Source organism: Elephas maximus, chromosome 5 (genome assembly GCF_024166365.1).
Source record: "Elephas maximus indicus isolate mEleMax1 chromosome 5, mEleMax1 primary haplotype, whole genome shotgun sequence".
NCBI lineage: Eukaryota > Metazoa > Chordata > Mammalia > Proboscidea > Elephantidae > Elephas > Elephas maximus.
Window position 1 is genome coordinate 94,562,761 of NC_064823.1, and position 17,102 is coordinate 94,579,862.

The 17,102-nt window shown below is 35.9% G+C and overlaps 1 protein-coding gene across 8 annotated transcripts in view; it reads left to right on the plus strand.

Annotated features, from left to right (window-relative positions):
- The window catches only part of EPHA5 (EPH receptor A5), a 407,780-nt gene that overhangs the window by 353,574 nt on the left and 37,104 nt on the right, over nucleotides 1-17,102 (plus strand). For 7 of the 8 annotated variants that reach the window (XM_049886190.1, XM_049886191.1, XM_049886192.1 and 4 more), the window contains one exon: nucleotides 3,476-3,661. In XM_049886190.1, coding sequence (XP_049742147.1) covers nucleotides 3,476-3,661 — 186 coding nt within the window. Of the gene's footprint in view, nucleotides 1-3,475; nucleotides 3,840-17,102 lie in introns of those variants that run through there. The other variant, XM_049886197.1, reaches the window with a different exon arrangement.

Consider the following 17,102-nt stretch of genomic DNA (forward strand, 5'->3'; position numbering starts at 1 on the left):
CAATTAAGTGTTCTGAAATTTCCATTCTTTTCAGTGTTACCCGTAATTTGTTATGATCCACACAGTGAAATGCCTTTGCATAATCAACAAAACATAGATAAACATCTTTCTGGTATTATTATCTGCTTTCAGCTAAGATCATCTGACATCAGCAATGATATCCCTCTTCCAAGTCCTCTTTCCAATCCAGCTAGAATTTCTGGCAGATTCTTGCTGATGTACTACTGCAACCATTTTTGAATTATCTTCAGCAAAATTTTATTTGAGTGTGATATTAATGACATTATTCATTATTTCTGCATTCTGTTGGATCACCTTTCTTTGGGATGGGCATGAATATGGATCTTTTCTTGTCGGTTAGCTAGGTAGCTGTCTTCGAATTTCTTGGCACAGATGAATGAGCACTTCCAGCATTGCATCCTTTTGTTGAAACATCACAATTGATATTCTGTCAGTTCCTGGAGTCTTGTTTTTCACCAATGCCTTCAGTGCAGCTTAGACTTCTTCCTTAAATGCCATTGGTTCTTCATCATATTCTACCTCCTGGAATAATTGAAAGTTGAACAATTATTTTTGATACAGTGACTGTGTATATTCCTTCCATCTTCTTTTGATGCTTCCTGCATTGCTTAATATTTTGCTCAGAGGATTCTTCAATATTGCAACTACAGGCTTGACTTTTTCTTCAGTTCTTTCAGCTTTAGAAATGCTTACTGTACTTCCCTTTTGGAATTCTAACTCCAGGTCTTTGCATGTTGCATTGTAATACTTTACTTTGTCTTCTTGTGCTGCCCTTTGAAATCTTCTGTTCAGTTCTTTTTCTTCATCATTTCTTCCATTTGCTTTAGCTACCCTACTTTCAAGAACAAGTAGCAGAGTCTCTTCTGACAACCATTTTTGTCTTTTCTTTCTTTCCTATCTTTTTAATGATGGTTTGCTTTCTTCGTGTATGATGTCCTTGATGTCATCCTACAATTTGTCTTGTCTTTGGTTGTTAGTGTTCAATGCATCACATCTATTCTTTAGATGGTCTCTAAATTCAGGTGGGAAATATTCAAGGTCGTACTTTGGCTCTTGTGGACTTGTTTTAATTTTCTTCAGCTTCAACTTGTACTTGTGTGGGAGAAATTGATGTTCTGTTCTGCAGATTGCCCTCGGCCTTGTTCTAACTAATGATATTGTGATTCTCCATGGTTTCTTTCCATAGATGTAGTCATCTTTATTCCTATGTATTCCATGTGGTGAGGTCCACGTGTATAGTCACTGTTTTTGTTGTTCAGAAAAGTCATTTGCAATGAATGAGTTGTTGGTCCTCCAAAATGTATCACGTGCTTTTTGGCATCATTTCTGTCCCCAAGGCCGTATTTTCCAACTACTGATCCTTCTTGTTTCCAATTTTTGCATTCCAATCAGCAGTAATTATCAATGCATGTTGATTACTTGTCTTATGAATTTTAGACTGCAGAAGTTGGTAAAAATTTCAATTTCCTCATCTTTGACATTAGTGGTTGTTGTATAAATTCGAGTAATAGTCGCATTAACTGGACTTCCTTGTAGGTATATGAATATTATCCTATCACTGACAGAGTTGTACTTTGGATGTCTTAGCCTGGGTTAATGTCATCGGATGGGAGTGGGAGGGATAATGGTTTTACTGGAGAGAGTTGCTTAGCTGACATAGAGCGATCTCCTCAGATGGAAGTAAGAGGGCTAGCTCTGTTGGCAGAAATGATTGAACAGAATTTAGGAGCTCAGTGTCTTCAGCTTCCTGATTATCTGCCCATGTGTCCCCATCCCAAGTTTCAGGATCTCATTTCTTCCCAATCAATGTCCTCACTTTAACCTCAGATGCCATTTGAGGTTGAGAATTTCATTGGCACTGTAATTCAGCTACTCTTTAAATAAGACTTTTATTTGGTTTTCAGCAATATCAGCTTTGTTACTACAAGAATTAAGTTTTTCTTTCATAGCACAAATGGAAATTTTAAGGTTGTTTATGTGACACTTGAGCTATGACTCTGAAGCCCTGAGATCATCTCTTTCTACCACTGCTTTGTCTAATGAAAGTGGAACCAACCAATGAGGTTCCCTATACTTTCATTCTGACAAAATTATAGAAAAATATCAAACATGCTATCACCCAGAGGCTCCTTTCTCACCAATACCTGATCTATTGGTGGTGATAATTTGCATATTAATATTGCCATCTCACACCATGGATTAGCCCTCTTTACTACTAAAGGCAAAGTCATCAGCACTTTTCAGACTAGTCAGACTTGAGAACCAATTTAGAAAATTCATCCTTATGATTTTTTTTTTCTCTGGACCCACTCTCTGTACCAAACGTGCCTTATGGTAAAATACATGTGTTAGATATGTTTTCTCGGGCATAAGTTATTATGCTGTTGGCCATGAGGTCAGTATTAATGAATGAACAATATATATTAAATAATGCGCCCATAATCAGGAACACACATAAAGCAAGGTTGTGTATTGATTGATTGATGAAAATGTTGTGTCCAGGGGTTTGGAGGAACCTAACCTCCTGTATTTTCCCTAGGAGCAATGGATTCAGTATTTGCTAATTTAGCATTTAAGGCAACTTGGGGTTATAATAGGTAAATATACATATGTGTGTGCGTGTGTGTGTATGTGCACACAAATGTATACACATATATGTTTTAATACATATATGTATCTACAGCTTCTAACCAAAGGGTCAGCAGTTCGAGTACGCCAGGTGCTCCTCGGAAACTCTGTGGGGCAGTTCTACTTTGGCCTATAGGGTCGCTATGAGTTGGAATCAACTCGATGGCACTGGGTTATGTGTTTTAATTATGTCATACTTTTTATATTTGTGTGTGTGTGTATATATATATGTATCTCCAACAACCTGTCTACCTTTCTATCTACATATATATAAGTTTGGATATATATACCCAAATACCGAAAGTATTATGTAATTAAAAGATAAAATTATTCTAATTGCAGGTCATCCCTTCTTAAAAGTATTTTCTTTTTATCCTGCTATAAGCCTTTCCCCTTTTATCTACTCATTATTCCTACTACCAGAGAAGGTAGAAAGAAGTAATTATAAATCAATTGGTTGTAATTTCTCTCTAATGTTTCCATTAAGGTTTTTGTAGGTGAGATGAATGAAATTTACCCCCCAAATATTGTATGTCCATCTGTAGATTAGTTTTCCCAGTGTATCATTTCTACTAACATTGACAATGAAGTTCAGATGAGCATTTTTCAGTCTACAAATGTCAACACTAACTGGATATGACAATGAAATCTTGGAAATTTAGTGCAGTTTGTTGTAACCAAAAATAAATAAGCTATTTCAAACCAAAGCCAAGCTATTTAGAATCTTAATAATACAAACGTACATTCAAGTATTATTATAATAAAAATGCATGTCAAATGAGTTTGTGCCTTTTTGTTTGTCCTTTTGTTTTCCTCTTATTAAAAGGTGAATTTGGTGAAGTTTGTAGTGGACGTTTGAAACTGCCCGGAAAAAGAGAATTACCTGTGGCTATCAAAACCCTTAAAGTAGGCTATACTGAAAAGCAACGGAGAGATTTCCTAGGTGAAGCAAGTATCATGGGGCAGTTTGATCATCCTAATATCATCCATTTAGAAGGTGTTGTAACCAAAAGTAAGTACAATGGCAAATGTGTATGTGTGTGTTTCTGTAACATCACTATCTTGATTCTTTCTACTAAGTTATCATTAATTTCAAGTTAGAGAGGAAAGTAGCCATAACAATGCTAATAACAATTTCCCTAATAATAGTTACCATGTGTTCAGAAAATTAAAGCTGATCTTCAACCAAACCGAATTTTTATTTATTTTTTAAACCGATATATTAACCCATCTACCAAGAATTCAGTGTCAGAAAATAAGTCATCAGATAAAAGGAGCAGAAAGGTATCAACTTTTCTTTTCCTGGATCTTTCATGTTTATCCTAATGAAATATTCACTTCAAAGCTTTGATTGAATCACTGAAGTTTAACATTTAATAAGATTCTGTACAACCACAGGTGTCTGCCACATTTTAAGCAGTTCTTTGCAGCCAGATGTATTTCTCTTATTTATTTTCTTCATTGAGGTATTTTAACAATAGCCCCAAAAGACTTTAAAAATTCCCTGAGATTTATTATCTGTTAAAGAAAATCTAGTGTTTACGCAGAACTGCCTGTCACCACATATCTCTTTTAAGTTTGTATTAGTGCCTGGGTAATGTGCTTGTATGGTGAGCCTCTCAATATAAAGATTTCAAATCATTTTCACTGATCCAATGAAGTATTTATGTAGTGTAAGTGAGGTGCTTATTTTCTTCTACTCCATTCTTTTTGTCATTTCTATGTATTCTCATTTCTTCATTTGTCAATCAGACCATACATACCACTTACTAAAGTCATCTAAACACCCTGACAAGGTTTGTTGTTTGAACTGAGTTCCAAGCATTTGTTCAACTTCCAGTTTCTATTAACCTTTAAATTACATATTCCAAATATGCCTAAGGCAATGTGTACTAAATAAATGCTGTTAAATGACTAAGTAATTTCAATTGATTTAATTGCTATTTAGACCATCTAGCTTTCAAATTTCAAAAACAAAACAAAGCAAAAACAAAGGAAAGGAATCTTTTCCATGATAACCAGGGGTAAAAGAAGCAAAATATATACTCATTAGTATAAAAAATATAACTAGTTAATTCCCAAAGCTGTTGGAAATTAAACAAGATGTTCCAGATGAAAATGTGGAAACCCCTCACAAGTTCTAGAAAAAGACCACAGTAGGAAGTGTTATATTGACCAGTGACTAAACATTTGATTCAGCTTGTATTTCTGGAGGATTTTTTTTTTTTCATAGCTCAGAGAAATACTCATCTCTCTTAAAAATGCTCACAGAGAAATGTAGTGATACAAATAACCTGCATTCATGTGAGTTTCTGCAAAACTTAGATGTGGTTCTTCCTTCAGTTGAATTAGCATCCATACATTATTGTAAGGAAATATTTGATTAATTCCATGTCATTTCATCCTTCACATGGCTACCAAGTTTAACTTCCTCAAAATAAACTCTGACTATGACTTCTCATTACCCACATGGTAAAGGTAAAGTTCTATAGGAAACTAATCCACCCTCTGTAATGAGTTAATACGTAACATTTAGAAAGTTGTCGGGTTGCCGTTATTATTGTTTGCATACTCTTCACGAACATGGACTGTGGATCCAATCATCTGAATCTGAGTTCTGGTTCTCCCATAAACTACTGTGTGGGCTTGCACAAGTTAATTAAACATTGAGAACCTTAATTTTCTCATCAATGGCCTGGGGTGAGAATAGCACTGCCTTCATAGTATTGTTGTAAAAATAACAAGAATTAATAAAATCAAAGCTTAGACTGGGAGCGATACAGAGTAAATATGTAATAAGTGTATAGTTATTACCTTTCTATTTATCTCTCCTCCTATACTCTGAACTCCTTCAGATGCATTTACTCTTAGTGCATTTTTCTTTGTTCCCAATTGCCTCTTTCTCTGAAATGTACACCCTCGTGTTCACTACCTTTTCAATTCCTTCAAAACGCTATTCACGTTCCATCATCTCTGCAAAAGAATTCCTCATCTCTCCAGCTTGAAGTATTACTTTCCTCTTTTGAATACTATGCCTATGCTAAGGATTTTTTTTTGCAGCAGTCTGTAACATTTTTTACTTGTTCCAAAATTGTTATTCAAATATTCCATTTAATTTTGTCTCTTTTTTGTATATGTTTTAGCTCTCTAGCTAAAAACATATGCTCCTTGAAGATGTACATCACATTCTGAATGTTTATGTAAGCCTATAGCATCTAAGGAGCCCTGGGTGCAGTTGTTAAGCATTTGACTGCTAACCAAAAGACCAGTGGTTCAAACCTGCCAGCAGCTCCATGGGAAAAAGGGGTGGCAGTCTGCTTCTGTAAATATCACAGCCTTGGAAACCCTGTGGGGTTTCACTATATAGACATATATAGGGTTTCCTGTTTACTCTGTCCTATAGGGTGTCTATGAGTTGGATTGACTCAGTGGTAATGGGTTTATAGCATCTAAGGAGTCACTGGGTTGTGCAAATGGTGAAGGGCTCAACTACTAACAGAAAGGTTAGAGATTTGAACTCACCAAGAGACTCCTCAGAAAAAAACCCTGATGATATGTTTCCAAAAAGTCACAGCCTTGAAAACTCTGTGAAGCACAGTTCTACTGTATGGCTCACAGAGCTTCCATGAGATGGAATCAACTGAGCAACAACTGCTTTTTGTTGTTGTTGTCACTGTTGCTGTTTTTTCAGTAACATCTAAAACTAATGCAATCAGTGGCCAGCATACTTTAACACACTGAGCTTTGATGTCATATGAAAAAGGGGGAATAAGTTTGTTATGTAGGTTAAATTAAGGTGTGTGTGTAGGACAAAATTCCAGGTAATTGTAATACTGAATAAGTATTTATTGTAATTTGTTTAAGTTACTGCATCAGACAGTAGTGGACAACAATCGAAATTAAAAATATATATATTCACCTGCTTTTATAGATCCTTGATTCACATTTTTTATGTGAATGGGTTCTGACTGAGACAAACTATGACAACTAAACTTCTCATATCAAGACAACTAATGTCCTCATATATTTTATGCACTCAAAACTTCTACTTTTAGAAGCAAATGCCAGTATAAAAAATAAGTCATACCTAAATTCTGTGAATTTGAATCTAGTCTCAAAAAATGGTACCAAGGGCTTCTGGCCAACATGGTGCCATAGACAGAAGCACCACACCGTCCGTCCATAGCAAAGACCCGAAAAACTAAGTGAAACAGAGACAAATGTCAATCCTGGAACCCAGAGTGCCAGATGAAGAGATAAGCCAAGCACTGAATGGAGTAACAAACTGACAGAGAACAGAGAGTGAGGAGAGATACTAGTGGTGGTCCCCTATTAGCTAATGCAGCGTGGATTTCGCCATCTTGGACTCCTGCCAGAGATCAGTAGTCAGGGAGCATGGGAAAGCAGCATCATGGAGCTCCCAGCAGGAGACAGAACATGCAGTAGCCAGAGATACACACTTTCCCACCCCCCATCCTCTCTCCACTGCTCTACCTCCATCCTTCCTGGCTGGCAGCAGTGGCTTGGCCAGCCAGAATTCGCAACATCTGTGCCACTTGGATTTGGCCCACCTGCATTGGAGATCAGTGGCCAGGAAGTATGGGAAAGCAGCTTGACGAAGTTCCCAGCAGGAGACAGAGCATCCATTCCCTTAGCACATTTTTTTTTTTTTTTTGGCCTCTGTTTCTCTTCTCTTTCCTGTACCCATATTAGCTCCACACATCACAACCTCCCCCCTCCTTCCTTCCTACCTTCACTGTGCACTTAACATCACACCCCCAAGCAGCACAGGCACAGCCTACCAGAACCTGCCCGGCACTGATTCTCGGCCCACCCTCTCAGCTCTAGTACATGCCAAAAACAATCCATCCCAGCCCCTCCCCTTCAGCCTGATCTGCCCTGCTGCACCATAGCTGAGTGACTGGCCCTGCCCATTGGACATGCAGGTGAAAACTATTGTCACCACAGATGAGCAAACAACAAAGAATGCATAGCCCTTCTGCTCAGACATAACCAAGTAAAACAACAAAAAAAAAAAAAAGCCGGATGAAACAAACAGATCTACAATCAATAAATAAAGAAAATAACTACTGAATGTCCTGAGGACAGCAGACAATATCAAAATATATATATAAAAAAAAAACATAGGACAGAATGGTTCCAGTAGGCATCCAAAATGAAACACCAGGTGACTTTCCAGTAGAAGAAAAGGCACTAGAACTACATGACAGGGAATTCAAATCTCTAATATTCAGAACTGCCCAAGAGTTGAAGCAAAAAGCAGACAAAAGTGAGGAAAAAATAGATGAATTTATGGAAAAGGCAGACAAATTCAAAGAAAATAAAAACAAAAAAAGGAATAATTCAGAAAGATAATACAAGAACAAAATGCCAAAAATAAAATCACAGCTAGAAATCATACAAAAAGAAAAACTAGAAATCCAAAAGATAAACAACAAGATTTCAGAAATGGAGAGTGTAATAGAAGGGCTGAGGAGCAAGTCTGAAATGATGGGAGACAGGATGAGCAAAATTGAAGACAATCACTTGGCTGCAACTCTGAGGAAAAATCAGAAAAAAAAAAGATTGAGGAAAAAAAAAAAAAAAAAAACCTGAGAATTATGTGGGATACAATCAAAAGAAAAATTTGCATGTGATCAGAGTTCCAGAACAGGGGTAGAAAACAGAAAGCACAGAGCAGATCATTGAGGGATTGCTGACAAAAACTTCTCTAATATCATGAAAGATGAAAAGCTGACCATCCAAGAAGATCAAAGCACACCATGTAGGATAGACCCCAAAAGAAAAACACCAAGGCATATCATAATTACACTCACTAAAACCAAAGACAACAGAAAAATCCTGAGAGCAGCTCGAGAAAAACAGTCAGATACAGAGCAGAAACAATAAGAGTAACCTCTGATTATTTGGAAGAAACCATGCAGGCAAGAAGGCAATGAGATGACATATCTAAAACTTTGAAAGAAAAAAAAATTCCGAACCAAGAATAATATATACTGCAAAACTCTCATTCAAATATCATGGTGAAATTAGAACATTTCCAGATAAACAGAAATTAAAGGAATATGTAAAAACTAAACCAAACTTACAAGAATTATTAAAAGGAGTCCTTCAGTCTGAGAACAAACAACATCAGACCATGGCTTGAATCTAGGATGCAAGATTGTACCATTCAGATACCAATCCAGGAAATGAACTCTCAAGGACTATCCAAAACCAAATATCAGAACAATAAAAAGGAATGAATGGTGTAGGTATAGAACTTTCTAATGGAGAGGAAGGCAAAGTGATACCAAGTAATAGTAGACTGGTTCAAACCTAGGAAGATAAGGGTAAATTTCAAAGTAACCACGAAGAAAGTTTAAAAAAAAACCTACTCATCAAAATAATGAAGAAAAATATAGTCTCGATAAAAACAAAATCTAAAAAAAAAAAAGAAATCCACAAAAAAAAAAAAAAAAAAAAGGAACTCAGCACAGGAGAGTAAGAGGAACAAAAAAAACACAGAAAAATAAAAAAACACTACAAAATGACAGCAATAAACTCATACCTATCAATAATTACACTGAATGTAAATGGCCTAAGTGCACCAATAAAGAGAGAGAGTGACAGAATGGATAAAAAAACAGGATCCATCAATATGCTATCTACAAGAGACACATCTTAGAAACAAAGTTGTAAATTTATTAAAAATCAAAGGGTAGAAAAAATATATCAAACAAATAACTACCAAAAAAAGAGCAAGAGTGGCAATACTAATCTCAGATAAAATAAACTTTAAATCTGTCATAAAAGACAAAGAAGGGCAGTATATAATGATTAAAGGGATAATCCATCATGAAGACTTAACCATAATAAACATCTATGCACCCAGTGTCAGGGCTCCAAAATATATAAAACAAACTCTAATAGCACTGAAAAGAGAAAATTGATGGTCCAACAATAATAGTAGGATTCTTCAACACACTACTCTCGGTAAAGGACGGAACATCTAGAAAGAAGGTCAACAAAGACACAGAGGAGCTAAAGGGCACAATCAGCCAACCTGACCTCATGGATCTATATGGAACACTCCACCCAACAGATGTGAAGTACACATTCTTTTCCAAAGCACATGGAACATTCTCCAAAATAGACCACACCTTAGGCCACAGAGCAACCCACAACAAAATCCAAACACTGAGATAATACAAAGTATCTTCTCTGACTACAACACCATCAAAGTAGAAATTAACAGGAGGAAGAGCATTGAAAAAAAAAAAAATCAATTACATGGAAACTGAATAACACCCTGCTTAAAAACCACTGGGTTATAGAAGAAATCAGAGATGGAATAAAAAATTTCCTAGAATCAAATAAGAATGAAAACACATCATACCAAAACGTTTGGGACACGGCAAAGGCAGTCCACAGAGGTCAATTTATAGCAATAGGTGCACACATCAAAAAAGAAGACAGGGACAAAATCAAAACATTACCTATACAACTTGAACAAATAGAAAGAGAACAGCAAAAGAAGCCCACAGCTACCAGAACAAAGGAAATAATAAAGATCAGAGCAGAAATAAAGGAAATAGTGAGTAGAAAAACAATAGAAAGAATCAACATAACCAAAAGTTGGTTCCTTGAAAGGATCAATAATATCGACAAACCACTGGCCATAATGACAAAGGAAAAACAGGAGAGGATGCAAATAATCCAAATAAGAAATGAAACAAGATCCAAATGAAATAAAAAGCATCGTAACAGAGCATTACGAAAAGCTATACTCCAAAAAACCTAGAGGAAATGGACAAATTTCTAGAGACACACTACCAACCCAAACTAACACAAAATGATGTTGAAAATATGAACAGACCCATAACAAGAGAAGAGATTGAAAAGGTAATAAAACAGCTCCCAAAGAAAAAAGCCCTGGCCCAGATGACTTCACTGGAGAATCCTACCAAACATTCAGAGAAGAATTTACACCAGTACTGCTCAAACTACTTCAGAATGTAGAAGAGGGAACCATACTTCCGAATTCATTCTATGAAGCTGGCATAAACCTGATACCAAAACCAGGCAAAGACAGCACAAAAAAAGAAAATAACAGACCAATATCTCTCATGAATATAGATGCAAATATTCTCAACAAAATTCTAGCCACTAGAATTCAGCATCATATCAAAAAAATAATACACCACCACCAAGTAGGATTCTTACTATGTATGCAAGGATGGTTCAACATTAGAAAATCAATCAACGAAATCCACCACATAAATAAAAGGAAAGAAAAGAATCACATGATCAACTCAAGCGACACAGAAAAGACATTCAACAAAGTCCAACACCCATTCCTGATAAAAACTGTCAATAAAATAAGTACAGAAGGAAAATTTCTCAATATAACAAAGGGCATCTATGCAAAACCAACAGCCAACCTCATTCTCAACAGAGAGAGGCTGAAAACACTCCCCTCAAGAACAGGAACAAGGCTAGGATGCCCTTTATCACCACTCCTATTTAACATTTTACTGGATAGTCCTACCTAGAGCAATAAGGCAAGAAGAAGAAATAAAGGGCATCCAAATTAGTAGTAAAGAAGTTAAACTGTCCCTATTTGTGGATAATATGATACTAAACATAGAAAACCCAAAAGACTCCATGAGAAAACTACTGGAACTAATAGATTCAGCAAAGAAGCAGGATACAAGATAAACATACAAAAATCAGTTGGATTCCTATACCTCAATAAAGAGAATGATAAAGAGGAAATCATGAAAAAAAATACCATTTATAATAGCCCCTAAAAAATAAAATACTTAGCAATAAATCTAACCAGAGATGTAAAAGACAATGAAAACTACAAAACAATACTGCAGGAAATCAAGAGATTTACATAAATGGAAAAACATACCATGCTCATGGATAAGTAGACTCAACATTGTGAAAATGACAATTCTACCCAAAGCTATTTACAAATGCAATGCAATACCAATCCAAATATCAACAACATTCTTTAAAGAGATGGAAAAATTTAACATTAACTTAATATGGAAAGGGAAGAAGCCCCAGATAAACAAGGCACTATTGAAAAAGAAGAATAAAGTAGGAGGACTTGCACTACCTGACCTCAGAACCTACTATACATTGACCAGTGGAAGAGAATTGAGAACCCAGACGCAAATCCATACACCTATGGTCACCTGATCTTTGACAAGAGCCCAAAGACTGTCAAATGTGGGAAAGACAGCCTTTTTAACAAATGATGCTGGCAAAACTGGATGTCCACCTGCAAAAAAAAAAATGAAACAGGATCCATGCCTCACATCATATACAAAAACTAATTCAAAATGGATCAAAGACCTAAATATAAAGCCCAAAACTATGAAGTTCATAGAAGAAAAAATAAGATCAACGCTAGAGGCTCTAATACACGGCATTAACAAGGTACAAACCACAACCAATAACACAAAAATTCCAGAAAATAAGGTAGATAACTGGGATCTTCTAAAAATTAAACACTTATCCTTAAAAAAAAAAACTTCACCAAAAGGGTAAAAAGAGAACCTGTAGACTGGGAAAAAATATTTGGTTATTACAAATCAGACAAAGGTCCAATTTCTGAAATCTATAAGAAAATCCAATACCTTTACAGCAAAGAGACAAAGAATCCAATTAAAAAATGTGCAAAGGAAATGAACAGACACTTCACCAAAGAAGACATTCAGGCAGCCAATAGACACATGAGGAAATGCTTGTGATCACTAGCCATTAAAAAAAAAAAAAAAAAAAAAAGCCATTAGAAGAATGCAAATCAAAACTACAGTGAGACACCATCTCACTCTGGCATTACTGGCACGTATGAAAAACACAGAAAATAACAAATATTGGAGAGGCTGCAGGGAGATCAGAACACTTATGCACTGCTGGTGGGAATGTAAAATAATACAACCATTTTGGAAAACGATATGCTTCCTTAGAAAGCTAGAAATAGAAATACCATATGATCCAGCAATCCCACTCCTAGGAATATATCCTAGAGAAGTAAGAATCATCACACAAATAGACATTTGCACACCTATGTTCATTGCAGCATTGTTCACAATAGCCAAATGCTGGAAACCCAACCTACATGCTCATCAACAGATGAATGGATAAACAAACTCTGATACATACATACAATGGAGTATTCCACAACAATAAAGAACAATGATGACTCTCTGAAGCATCTATTAACATGGATGAACCTGGAGGGCATTATGCTGAGTGACATAAGTCAATCACATAAGGACAAATATTGTATGAGGCCACTATTGTAAAAACTCATGAAAAGGTTTACACACAAAAAGAAAACAATCTTTGATGGTTACGATGGAAGGGAGGGGTGGGGATGGAAAAACACTAAATAGACAATAGATATGTGTTAACATTAGTAGAGGGTAAGACAGTACACAATGCTGGGGAAGCCAGTACAGCTTGTCCAAGGCAAGGTCATGGAAGCCCCAGAGACACATCCAAACTCCCTGAGGGACCAAATTGCTGGGTTGAGAGCTGTGGGGACTATGGCCTCAGGGAACATCTAGCTAATTGTCATAACATAATTTATAAACAAAATGTTCTACATTCTACTTTGGTGAGTAGTGTCTCGCATCTTAAATGCTTGTGAGCGGCCATCTAGGATACTTTACTGGTCTCACCCCTTTGGGAGCAAAGAAGAATGAAGAAAACTAAGGATACAAGGAGAAGATTAATCCAAAGGACTAATGGACCGCATTTACCACGGCCTCCACCAGACTGAGTCAAGTGCAACTAGATGGTGCCCAGCGACCACCACTGACTGCTCTGACAGGGATCTCAATAGAGGGTCCTAGACAGAGCTGGAGAAAAATGTAGAGCTAAATTCTAACCCAAAAAGAAAGACCAGACTTGTTTGCCTGAGGGAGAATGGAGAAACCTGAGAGTATGGCCCCCAGACACCCTTTCAACTCAGTCATGAGGTCACTCCTGAAGTTCACCTTCAGCCAAAGATTGGACAGGCCCATAAAACAAAAGGAGACTAAAGGGGCGCACCAGCCCAGGGCCAAGGACTGGAAGGCAGGAGGGAACAGGGAAGTTGATAATAAGGAACCCAAGCTTGAGAAGGGAGAGTTTGATATGTCATGGGGTTGTTAACAAATGTCATAAAACAGTATGTGTACTAATTCTTTAGTGAGAAACTAGTTTGTTCTGTAAACCTTCATCTAAAGTACAATAAAAAAAATTAAAAAACACCATATTAAAAAAAGTGGCAAAATGGTATTGAGATTGGGAAAAACATTTTTTATATTTTCGATCTCTTATTTGAACATTCTATTTGATGATGATGCCCACCATATGACTATGCATAAAAGTTAAGCAAAATGTAAATATTTAAAATGTTTCTTTGTTTTTTACTTTTGTTCTATATAAGTTGAAACTATGTTTCTCCTTTATATGATGTTCAATTTAGGAAATCTTCAACTTGTTTTTCATTTACCATGTAACAACTCTATTTATGTCCTTAATTCCATGCTCTCTGATATGATGCTAATTTATTCAGCAATTATTTTCAGCCTGCAACACACAGATAATGAGACATAAGTGCAACTAAATCTTGTGATTTTTCTGATTGAAGCTGAGGTAAGGAATTTGAAGTAGCACTCCTGTGGGTGGTGCTATCCTGAACCTCCATCTTTCCTGTATCACTGCTTTATCTGCCAGAAACTTGGAACCTCACTCAAAACTCTTCTGTGATTTGTTTTTAAACAGGACACTTCATAAATAGTGATATATTCTAGAGAGATTTCCTGATGACTTAAAAAAAAAAATTACAAGTCTTCATCTAATTGACTCATTTGCAATGCAACACACTTTAATATATACAGTGCCAACTTTTACTATTTTTAAAGATTCAGGGATAAAATCAAAGGAAAAATATAAATTTCCCGTTACAGTATATTTAAGCTTTTTTTTGTGCTGGTGAAAATTATTGTGAAAACTGATTAAATAAATAATCTCTGTGAAGTCTGAATGGGGCATTGGTGATGCAGTAGTTAAAAGCTCGGCTGCTAACCAAAAGGTCGGCAGTTCGAATCCACCAGCCACTCCATGGAAACCCCTGTATTCCAGAATTGACTTGACAGCAACAGGATTTAATGGGTATGGAGTCTTAGAATTAGTCATTCTTATATTTATTAATTTTGTGTTATGTACAAATAAATTTTACTCACCTTTTAAATATATACGTTTAATCAAAATCAAAGGGTAAAAATATTAGAGGAATCTTTCCCACTTTCTTTTTCTTTGAAAAGTATGGCACATTCACTGACAATTGATTATTTAAATTGTCAGATAATTCCGAATTATTTATATATATTTTGTAATTATCTTTCAAAAACTTTGTTTCATTCTATATGAGGAGATCACACTATCTTTACAGGCCCTTATTATATACTGACCAGGGCTTTTTCAACAGACTTCAAACAAATCTTCCAGTCTTGGCACTTTCTCCCTTTATTCAACTCCTTACACATTGCCTCCACATTGATTTTACTAAACCATTGCTTTCCTATCATGCTTCATCATGAAACAAACAAATTGACAAAAACACAAGTATTTTGATACTTAACCTGATATAGTTTCACCACATCTCCATATTCCACTATTTCCTTTCCAGAAAACTACCTTATTCTTGCTCTGTCCCTTTGAGTCCTAGTATGTCCTGTCCATTTTCCTCAGCTCTACTTGACTTTCAGGTTTAATTCACTTGTGAACTTTCCATGAGATCTGTGTCATTTATCTCATTTTTACTTCTCTTCTCAGTATCTAATTGACATAGAGTAATCACTTAATAATGTTCTCAGTGGTTAAGTAAAATAGAACTTCCCAGATCTTTCTTAGAATGTAAACTTCAAGGGGAAAAGATCATAGTTTTCTTCAATTGTGTATTCCAAGTTTTTAGATCAGTGCCATGCATATACTGCACTTCATATTATTTGTTGAATGAAGGAAACCTTACCCAGGGGCAATCTCATTGCCCTATAAACTCCAGTAGCACTTCTCAATACATTCTCTTGCTCTACATTTTATTATATTATTATATGTTACCACCCTTACTACATAGTGACATATTTATATCTCCCATAGTGTCTTTCACAGATCCAGACACATTAGGTAATTAAAACAAATATATGAATAACATTAAATAAGTGAGTGAATAAATTATAATTCTTTAAGGTTAACAATTAGAGTAATATATATAATATTAACTTTATGTACTCTTATAAAACCATGATTTTTTTTTAAGAGAAAAATAACAATTCATGGAAAGAAATTGCCAGGAATCTTTCCAAAGGTTGCTGCATATAGTAGTTATTACTATGACTAATCATTAATGCTGTTTAAGCATTTACTAAACTTAATGCTTTTTATCTTATTTCTCCTTTAACCTTCAGAATAGCCCTATGCTACAAGCACTAATATTTGGTACCATTTTATGGATAGGAAAAATAATACTAAAGAGGTTAAGGCCCTAATCCAATATCCTAAAACTAGCATGGACTGCCAGGTTTTAAAGCAGCTCTGTCTGACTCCAGGGCCCAAACTCTTAAATAGTGTACTTTAGCATCTAAAATTTCACTGTTCTGTATACACTTGACAATAATTGTTGATTTATTCAAAAAGCACTCACTGGACACCTAACATATGTTCTGTTAACTAATGGAGACAGAACAGAGATTAAAACTGAGTCCATGCCTTTATGAATCTTGCATTCTGGTGGAAAAGACAAATAAATGCATTCATTTATGTGTTAAATGGAGAAAATAAAGCTGTGTGAGAGAATTCAAGATAGTTTCTCTTAAAAGTTGTTGGTTTCTATTTTACTTAGGAAAGGTTCCTCTGATTAGATAATGCTTGAATAAAGTGAAAGTATGCACCTTGCAGATATCTTCAGAGAGAGTTACAGGAATGGGAGCCAACAAGGCTCTGATGGAACTTGCATGGCATGTTCAGGGAACAGCAAGAATGCGGGTGAACGATGCAGTTAGCCAGGCCAGTCTTAGATTGTAAGTTCTCTTTAGTCCTTTTAAACAGCACCTCTCACTCTGAGCTTTGGAGCATTTGGAGCCAAGGAGTGAAGGGGTCTGACTTACACATGAACAAGATCACTGAGGTTGCTGTAGTAAGAATTTAAGTATTTAAGCAGGGAGGCAGTGAAGAGGCTACTGAAATAATTGACAAATCATTGTGGATTAGACCAGGGCCTTGAGCTAACAACATGGAGAGTAATGGGTAGATAATAAAGATATCTTGAAGGCAGGCAGAGTAATTCTTCTGGGGAATTGGATGGGAAGTGTGAGAAATATAGAGGAATCAACAAGGATTCCAAATTGCTTGTCTTCAGTACCTAGAAGAAAGGAGTTGCCATC